Source organism: Amphibalanus amphitrite, unplaced genomic scaffold, assembly GCF_019059575.1.
Source record: "Amphibalanus amphitrite isolate SeventyFive unplaced genomic scaffold, NRLGWU_Aamphi_draft 000084F_arrow, whole genome shotgun sequence".
NCBI classification, from domain to species: domain Eukaryota; kingdom Metazoa; phylum Arthropoda; class Thecostraca; order Balanomorpha; family Balanidae; genus Amphibalanus; species Amphibalanus amphitrite.
The window spans coordinates 156,899-166,707 of record NW_024881580.1 but is presented as its reverse complement, the minus strand read 5'-3'; the positions used below and the strand labels follow the sequence as shown (position 1 = coordinate 166,707).

General features: G+C 52.0%; 1 protein-coding gene across 1 annotated transcript; it reads left to right on the top strand.

Annotated features, from left to right (window-relative positions):
- The first annotated feature begins 2,587 nt into the window (after positions 1 to 2,587).
- LOC122379812 lies at positions 2,588 to 9,456 on the top strand. The gene is made up of 4 exons (XM_043362322.1): positions 2,588 to 2,751; positions 5,238 to 8,160; positions 8,475 to 8,651; positions 8,965 to 9,456. Exons 2-4 carry the CDS (start codon positions 5,268 to 5,270, stop codon positions 8,994 to 8,996), a joined length of 3,102 nt encoding a protein of 1,033 aa, XP_043218257.1. The 5' UTR covers positions 2,588 to 2,751; positions 5,238 to 5,267; the 3' UTR covers positions 8,997 to 9,456.
- Positions 9,457 to 9,809: the final 353 nt, after the last annotated feature.

Sequence of the window (9,809 nt, the reverse complement as noted above, 5' to 3'; positions counted from 1 at the left end):
GCCTCAGTCGTTGAGTGTGCTGCAGTGTGAGAGGCGCCCTGATCTCTACTTTGTGATGGGTTTCCATTGGAGGTTCAACTGAGAAGTGAGAACTGACTGTGACCATGCTTGAGCATGCCAGTGGAGCTTTACATGCTTAGGGCAGCTTTTGAACAGATGCTGACCATGGCATGTCCCATCCAGTTATCACGTGCACAGAATGGTGGGGGGAGGGCAACTCTGGGCTCTTGAGTCAGCCCTACTGCACAGGGGGTACAGATGGCAGCTTACGTTTGGTGTGTCCTGCACTGCATTATCAAGCCCAGTCTGCGCCACAGGCAATGGGTCGGGCTGCACTAATTTAAAGGCAGACTATCTTGCAAAGGAGGCTGGCATCCTCTCCCATAATGACACACCAATTGGCAATCATCGCTGCGATGATCACGAGGGTGTCTGCTTATCTAACATGGTGAGGTGGAGAGCCAGTTCAAGCTGGCCTGAGGGATGGTTTTACTTCATCTGAGGCCCCCTTTCCCCGCCTGCCAGGTCCGGTCAAACGACCGCTTCACAGTGAACGACTTGCAGTGGATGCCGTCCCACAGCGCAACGAGCGCGCCGACCAGAGGCGGCGGCCAAGAGGCGGCCGCGCTCCCCCAGTCGACGGTCCCGGTGGACGTCGGCAACGCCCACCGCGCGACCATCAGATCGGCTCGCGACAGCGCCGTCGCCGACTGACCGCATGACTGGTATCTGTTCTTGATGTGGGACCGACTGCCACCGCCGGTCGCGGAAGGGCATCGCTCATCGGCCATCGACGTCCGCCAGCTTCGCGTGGGTCACTGTTCGGGCTGCCACCAATACACCGAATCGGATGGAACCCTGTCGGCGAATGCCGGCGGTGCCCCGACATCGACTGCGCGGCGGCCAGTGCATCGCGTGCCGGGATGAGGCTGGCACCCCCGATCGGTCATTGGTCACAAACCGTGTCCCAGCTCATGACTGCATCCAGCGCAGCTCTGTGAGATGTTCTGCAGCTGCTGCAGTCTGCCGCGTGTGTTGAAAGAAGAATGAACATGAGAAAACCTCAAAACTTTATGCCTATTCGTAATTGACCAGTATTGGAATAAGTTTGGATTTTGAGAATTTGTGTCCCTGTGCTTGTGCCTGTGTGGAAAGGCATGCTTTACGGTGTACCATCTCAATGTCAAATCCCGGCTGCGCTGTGCGGATTTGTGCGGCTGCTGACAGGCCACCTGGGTGCCAACGTATGTCAATGTGCGAATCCGCGAATACGTTGTGTTTCGTCAGTCAGTATCGTTCTGAAAATATTGACTGCAATAGGCTATATAGCGTATGACGGTTCAGCCCAGCAGTAATAACTGACCATTGATTGGGCGAATTTTGTGTGGTGGTTCGCTAATACATAACCTAAAGAGTGTTTTGCCGGAATCGTTTAGTAGCAGAACTGACCGGAATATAAGTAGAATGCAACGGTTTGAATCGTTAATTTGTTGAAACGATTGTTCTCTGAGACCACTGTGTAACTTTTGACCTGAGAATCACCAATTATAACGACAATGGGGAAGCAGTAGGCTGTACTGTAGAGTGTAGGCAACACTATATAGTTGGCACATTTACGGAAGCACACGACTTACGCAGTGGACATCTGCATCATGCATGTTAAGGTTTACTGGGAAGAGTGAGAAATTAGTCAGAATATAACTGACTAAGGAAAATAGGCGATATTTCCTATTGAGCTGGGGCGGAGAGGGGGAGGGGACGTGTGGTCAGCTATGCCAATAATTCATTCTCTTTATGCAGCTGTGTAAAAGGGCGTCCGTTTTTGGGTTAGACCTTCCCCATCGGCCATTTCCAAGTTAAATCGTGGTGGAGAGTCTGGAGACCTCAGCCTCGGTAGTCGGTACCCTGCGCGCTGCGCCACCTTGCGAAACATAAAGCAGCAGTCCTGACATCTACAGGCGTGACTTTTCATGAAAGCGCGGATGTGTTCGCGCTTATGCGAAGAAAATTCTTCCGAGTATGGTTGATAATGAGATTAATTGTTGTCATTTATTTATTAATTCATTGGCAAAAGTACCCTAATAAATCGGTAAAATAGCTTGAACTGTATCGTATTTCCTTGGGAAAAAATGACGAACTCATCCTAAGACATCCAGATTATTGGATGCGTTCGTCAGTTGTAAGTAGTTCAAGTTTTTGGGAAAATTTGCTTGTGGAAAATCATAATATTTCAAAGATATGCCTATTTTCGAATAATTTATGCATTTATCTGCATTGAAAAATGATTGTAAAGCAAAAGTGCAAAAGATTATTGTCAATTTATTTTCTCAAATCACGATTTACGAACGCACAAAACTCCAGCTTTTAATTTAGTGCGTGTGCGAATTGCGGTCAAGAAAAAATATTTAAACTGTCTATATTCCTCTAAAAACAATGAAGGATGAATGAGGAAAACGCTGTTTTGAACAATTGTATATTTATTTTTTCTTAATTAAGCAAAAGTACAAAATTTTCAACTATTATTACATTTGCTCTCACAAAACCCATCACTTTTTAGCATGACGTCATGTCAGCCAAATTTACTAGCGCCATCTCTGGAGAGCATCTTTCGAAACCTCCAGACGATAGAGAGAGCCCCTATGACACGGTGGTCAAATGAAGTTTGAGTTATTTGCTTTTTTATAAATTGGAGGTGCTGCGTGAGTAGCATAGATTGGGATTCATTCAAATATTTAAACTGATCAATCCCAGGTAAGGACAACAAAAAATTGCCTGTGACAGGCACATGGGCTGAAAATGTGAATAATTGAATTAATGCGTGAAGAATCAATTCATTGACCTTTTCCTCAAAAATGTTAAAAACAATGCCAAAAATTATGATTTAATGCGGTGAGCGCTGTATCGATATCTTGCAGAGAAGTTAGATTAGCCAAGTTTTAGCCAAGATTAGCCAAGTAGCCGGTACAAGCGCAAACTAAAAAATGTTGCTGTTTTGGGTCACCATTGGATATCAAGTGCGCTGCTTATCATGGACTGATGACGATGCCGTTTTCTGGTGCCAAGCCAGCTAGAACCTCTTTGTCACACTACCCGACCAGGTTTTTGCTGCTGAGGTCATTTCAGGTCAAGTTAGGTCAAGTCAAGGTCAATGATATGTGTTTGTATGTCTGTATGTGTCTGTGTGTATACTGATGTGTGCACTGATTTTTTATGTGTCCATATTACATGAAATCATGATCTGAGAAGCTTTTGCAAAAAAATGCAGTACCGTAAAATGGGGTGTTAAGGGACGGTGGGGTGTTAAGGGACAGTTGCATGGGAAAAACTTTGAGTCATATTAACTTCCTAATTTGAGAAGGTTCAATAAAAACTTCAGTGTGGTAGTTGACACTGTTTTGCTCTTGACCATAGGAGAAAATGGTATGGTTTTTCATGCAAGTGATTTGGTTCAAAAATGGATTTGAAAATCATGCTACATTTTCACAAAATTGAAACATCTCCAAAACTCTGTGTGTACCACATAAACTAGTGGGTGTACAGGGAAAATGAATGCATAGGTGTATTGTCCCATGTATTGCACATGTTTCCTGAAGAACTTGTGCAAATCCACCCATTCATTCATCATCCTCTTCCTCTTTTCCGGATACATGCATATTTTGAGGTGGATGTGGGGTGCTAAGGAACAGGGAAGAAAAAATAAAAAATAATATGTAAATATAATTTAATTAAGTAGGCATGGAAAACACCAAATTCCACATAAAATGCTGGCAAGTTCATGCTTTTATCTGTAACACATCTTAAGTTATGTAACAAAACGTCTCAACACTCTCTTTTACAATGATGGGTCAATGGAGACTGATGTAAGTAAATGTGATGTCATCATAAAAAGGCTTAAACAAAGAGCGCAACATAATGACAAGTGACAAGCTTCAACATGGGTTTTTATTGATGACAGAAGATTACTTTTTGGTTCTGTTTACCTTATAATTAGAACATTTTCCACAAGCGTAAACTGCATTACACGTAATTGGCTAAAAAGGTCATTAGTGGTGAATGAACCTGACTTGTTTTGTGACAGAATATGCAAAACACTTCAATAAATAAATTGTGTGCCCTTCCACACCCCAATTGTGGGCATTTGATGACCATTTCTTGGAATAATATAGGTGTCCCTTAACACCCCACATTGGGGTGCTAAGGGACAGTGATGAAAAATATTAAAAAATAATATGCAGGTATAAATCGCAAAAACTTTAATGTGGCAGGCATGTAAAGCACCAAATTCCACATAAAATGCTGACAATTTGATGCTTCTATCTCCAACCCTTCTTGAGTTATATAACAAAACACCTCAAAACTGTCCCTTAACACCCCATTTTACGGTAAAAAAAACTTCACGAAAAGTAAATTCAGCTTGCCTAAAATGCAATTATTTTTTATGACCTAGGCTGACCTTGAACCTGACCTTGACATCTGTACATTGTCGAACAACATGTTCGATGATAGATGGGAGGTAAGACTGGCAAAAAGAGGCCGAAATCAAGGTATCAAAAGCTCACAAGGCCCATAGCCAACGCAAGATGTTAAGAATTGGTCATTTGGGTCATGACAAGACCTGAAAAACAAGGTCATATCTCCTAAACCAAAAACCACAGAAACTTGAATTTTTCAGTGGACATCAAGAAAGGATAAAGGATCAGCTATATGAAAAATCAGGCTTCTAGCTCTAAAAATGTTGAGTGCAGGGCAGAAAGACTACCTGAGGGGGGTGGCAACCACCTCCCCACCTCCCCCATGTGCGGGCGAGGGTTAAGCGACCACACTGTGTTAGTTATTGCTGTGCACAGATTCTGGTTAAAGAAGGTGTCACATTTTTTTGCAGTGAAGGAGAGGCGCTATACCCATTACCCAGAGATGCTTTCTAATCAAACCAAACCAAACCTGTCTTAACACTCTCAACCTTACCTACAGCCTACAATGTAGGTAATCCCTACAAGTTACAACTTGCAACCTTAAACCTACCACCTAAAATCTAAACCTACAACCTAACAACCTACAGTGCCTCTCCTTGAGTGCATAGGTAAAACAAGTGTGATATCTGCTTTACTACTAACCAGATTCAATGGTTATTATATTGTAGGTAGGTACGTTTTTTAAAGAAAATGCTTTTAAAGAAAGCGTATACCCTACCACGCATACACTGTCTTTCCTTACTCTGGTCATATCTTGATCTTCAGGTCCTGCTGGTACTGCACAGCAGCCTTGCAATGGCTGAGGACTGGCTGACGTCAGCGGTGAATGGCCTGTCTCTGGAGCAGGAGATGTCTGGTGGGGCTCGCTCGGACAGCCCCTCTCTCAGCTCCAACATCAGCCAGCTGCTGAAGAGCACACGGCGAGATCGAGCAGATTTGGAGGCGAGGCTCACCCAGCTGCGTGGCTTCATACAGCAGACTGACGAGGTGATGCGTGGCATCCTTGAGTCAGGTGATCCAGCTCTGGCTGCTAAATACAGCCACCTTGCTGGCACAAGGCGCAGTCTGGAACAGAATGCTGCCCACTTGCAGGAGCTCCTGCTCAAGGTCACGGAGTCTGAGGCACGGGCTCGCCAGCTCGCTGAGCGCGGCCGACAGCTGGAGGCAGAGGAGGCCGGCAGTGAGACTGAGGCGCTGGCGGGCGCGGCCGGTGCCGGTCCGACCGCAAACGACCGGCCCGATCACGAGCAGAAGGTGGCCGTGGTACGCGGCAGACCCGGCCCGGGAGCCGCCCGCAAACGGGACGGTGGCGACCCGGCCGGCGACTCGCTGCGTGCTGCCGTACTGCACAACTGGGGCAACATGGAGCGCTCCGGCGCCGGCCGCCCGCGCACCTTCTCGGCGCAGGAAGAGCCGGCTGAGGACAGAGACGCGGACGGGCCGGCCGCTGTGCCGATGGATCGTCTGCTGCGGGCTCTCCGCGGGGAGCCGGCGCGCTCTGCGGCACCACCGGCCGGGCCGCTGCACGGTGCCGAGGCCGCGCTGCGGGACAAGGCCATGGAGCTGGACGCCACCCGCCAGAAGCTGCAGCAGCTGCGGCAGCTCATGGCGGCCGTGCAGGACGCGCGCCTGTCGGGAGCCACCACCGCAGAGGCGCCTCCCGATCTGCGCGCGCTGCTCGGTGAAGTGGAGGCTGCTCTGGACGGCGCAGATGGACTGGAGGAGGAGCCGGAGCGCGGAGACACACGCGGCTGTGATGATTACAATGGCGGCCGGTCGAGCGGGCCGCACTCACTGCCGCCGACTGGCGTGATGCGGCCGATGGGCCGGGTGGCCCGGGGCACTCCGACTCGTGATCCGGTGGTGATGAGTGCCGGTCTGCGCCGGTCGGCGGGCAGAGAGGTGCCGCAGCCGCCCCGGCCGGCCAGCGCTGACCGGGTGGCACGCGCCGCCTCGTTGGAGCCGTCGTTCCTGATGAGTCGTCAAGTGCCGGCCGAGCGCCCACCGTCCCCTGATGGAGACATGCGCGCACAGCTGCAGCACGTCACCGCCATGGTTCAGTCGCTCTCCCGACAGCCTTGGTCCCAGCACCACGCCTGGCCGGGAATGTACCACGCCGGGCACCCGACACCACCACCACCGGTTGTGCCGGGTCAGTATCCACTGGCTGGGTGGCCGTATGCGTCTCCCACTCCGCCTCCGCCGCCGACCGCCACCCCCGACATGCAGCACCAGCAGACGCTGTCGGCGCTGGGACAGTGCTTCCAGCTGCTGCAGCGACAGCAGCAGCAGATCATGGAGATGCAGCGTCAGATGCAGACAACGGCAGCGGCGGTGGCGTCCGCCTCTCAGCCAGCCACGCCGGCGCCGCCGCCGCCCCCACCGCCTCAGTTCTTGGCGCCGGGCCTACTCCGAGTGGATGAACCGCCCACCATGGAGCTAGCGGACGGCTTCGGGCCGCAGTCACGGTCCATGCTGAACAACCAGGTGGCTCCGGGCTCGCGTGCAAACAACTACTGGGATAACTTCCGCAGTTACTCGCGGCAGAACCTGCTGTCTGCCGGTACGGAGGGAGAGCGGGAGAGTGAGCGTCCACGGGGAGACAGTGAGAGCCAGGAGGAGCCCCGTGCCGAGGGATTCATGGCTCGTCCGCGCGCCAAGAAGCAGAAGGTGAACAAGGAGAACCAGCAGCTGGATCGCGGTGCCAGCAACACTCGCGCTGCCGCGGTGCCAGACCCGAGCCGACCGCGCGTGCACCGCGCCTCCACGCCGCAGAACAACCCGCAGGTGGACGCTATATACAGCTGTGTGACGGCGCTGATCGCACAGAACCAGGAGGAGCCGGAGTTTCTGATCAATCTGCTGCACGACTTGCAGCTGGTGCGCACGGAGTGCCAGCGCCGTCAGGTGCAGCTGGCCGTCCAGGCGATCGTCGTCGAGGAGCTGAGCGGCGCGCGTCACAAGCAGCGCAACCGGGCTGCCTCAGCGTCAGCGGCAGTGTCTGCTCCGCAGGCCTCGGCCGGACACCACCTGCTGGCTGCTGAGCGGGAGGAGATCAAATCTCACCTCGTCAACAAGCACACCAAGAATCTGTCGCACAGTCTGCGCCCGGAGGCGGCCGAGGCTGGTGGTCACTCGGATATCGAAGACACCACAACCAAGAACCTGGCTCCGCACAAGAACGCTGCCAATAAGAACACGGCTAAGCCAAAGACGTTCGAGCCGCCCAGCATGGGTCCTATGGGACTGGGCCCGCTGCCACTCGATGATTCGGAGCTGCAACTGGCGCGGCTGCTACACGAGATGAATGTTTTCCTGAACGACCACCAGTCGGCGCTGCTGTCGGCGCCGTTGCTCGCGCGCCTGGAGCGTCTTCTGCTGCGCGCGCTGTGTCAGGGCCACGCCGCGCCGCCGCCGGGACTCAACCAGCAGCTGGAGCAGGCCATGGTGCCGTTCATGGGCCACCCGGTGGCCGAGTCCGGAGGCCGTCTGGTGCAGGCCGTGCTGGAGCGGCTGGGCGCCCTGCTGCGCGCCAGGGAGCTGCCCCCCTCGCCGCCGGCCGCCGAGCTGCCGCCGCCGGCCGGCCTGGCGCCGCACGGCCTCGACTCTGAGTCTGAGGATGAGCAGCGACCGACCGACCTGGCCGACAAGAGACACGAGCGACAGGGAACGGAGCCGAATGCACCGGGTAAGTGACACATCCCCGGAGTCGTGTGTTCTTGTGAGGGGCTCCCTTCTTTGGTAGGTTGCACCCTAGCTTAAGACCCTTCTGTTCTTTACCACCCTTGTCTTAGCTGAGTGAAGCTTTCGTGTGTTTTTCGAGGTTAGGTGTTTAGTGTGGTGGGTGTCCTGGGTCGGCAGCCTTTTGCGTCTGTTTTGTGCGACTTGACAACTGAACTGTCCCTGTTCTGACGTATACCGTTTTGTTACCGCCCTGTGCTCCTTACCATGCGAAGCTGTGGTGTCAATGAACTTACCGCCGTTCCCTCTACCCTGTGACAGCACTGCAACATCTACCGGCCGACGACGGGCCGCAGACCATCCCTGAACAGGAGGTGCCGACTCTGAACGGTCGGGAGGGGCCACAGGAGCGGCCGACGGGCGAGCCGGCCGACCCGTCTGCCCCCTACCGGCAGCTGGGCACTCCGCGGGACACACCCGAGCCGCCCGGGACGCACGGTCAGTGCCGACTGCTCTGTTCTCAGCCATTTCTGATAGAATTATCAATCATTTCCCTCATGCTTTGATTTGCTTATGTTGGTTAAGAGTTATATGTAAATAGATGTTGGTGAACAAACTTGTGTATTTCTGGCATATGCGACTGCGAGGCGTTACCAAGCCATACATTACCGTACTGGCCCGGCTGCTTGTATACCATGCCACATATCCCCTCCGTGATCTTATATCGTAGCATCATATTAACACAGTCAATTTAAAGCCATAGATTCAGCTGGCTCGATAGTTGTCACACGCTACTTTCTTTTCCCCGCAGAATCTGCCAACGTGGCCGAGCCAGATACCTAGGCCGGCGGAATCTCGGGTCCCTGTGGCCACCACAAGCACCGCACAGGCGTCATCCGCCAAGCGTCATCGGATATCCGTCAAGCCACCGTCGGCGTCGTCTTCTAGTTGAGTTCAGCGACGCTGCTCGCGTTCTTTGCCGTTATCGTTAAGTTTTGCCGTGCGCCTCGCGGGCCACTGGCAAGTGTTGGTATCTCAGTTGCGCGGATGGATCTGTGTCGTACGCACGTGCCTCAATGTCGTCAACTGCCGCCAGTTGTCCAGCTTTGGCCACGCTAAATAAGCGACGCTTTGGTTTATGGCTGGTGGCTGGCTCGCTGTTAGGTCAGCGGTGCGTGAAAAGTGTTAGCTGTGATTGTTTCCGTTCACCGAGCTCAGTTTTTGAGCTTTTGGCTTCTGCTGCTTTCTGTAATATGATACATATTATGGCACATTAAGAATTAATAAAACTACGATAAAATTATGAAATGTCTATTTCATTGACTCCAGGAGCAACGTACCTATTGGCTAACGATAGTGAAGTGTCTACCGACGGTTGTTATTAGATGCCCTTGTCCGGCTGAACTAACTTGGCATTTATATTACGTGAACGGATGTTCTTGGAGTTTTGGCTGGCTCGTGTCCATATTTATCCACCAGCATGTACCTATTCAGTTTTCATGCGTTTATCCTTTTGACGCTACTGTAAATAACACGGTCAGGATATTTTGCCGAATGAGTAGTTACTTTTCTGTGTGTCTCTGGAGAACTTGGTCATGGTGTAACACACGCACGCACCATGCGGCACCACATGGCTGCTGGTGACAGTGACACCCT

What these genes read in the sequence shown, in the direction of transcription:
- LOC122379812 (XM_043362322.1), top strand. Translation starts at nt 5,268, where the DNA reads ATGGCTGAGGACTGGCTGACGTCAGCGGTGAATGGCCTGTCTCTGGAG. An exon ending in AACGGAGCCGAATGCACCGG is followed by an intron (nt 8,161 to 8,474) that starts GTAAGTGACACA and finishes ACCCTGTGACAG; the next exon opens with CACTGCAACATCTACCGGCC. An exon ending in CGAGCCGCCCGGGACGCACG is followed by an intron (nt 8,652 to 8,964) that starts GTCAGTGCCGAC and finishes TTTTCCCCGCAG; the next exon opens with AATCTGCCAACGTGGCCGAG.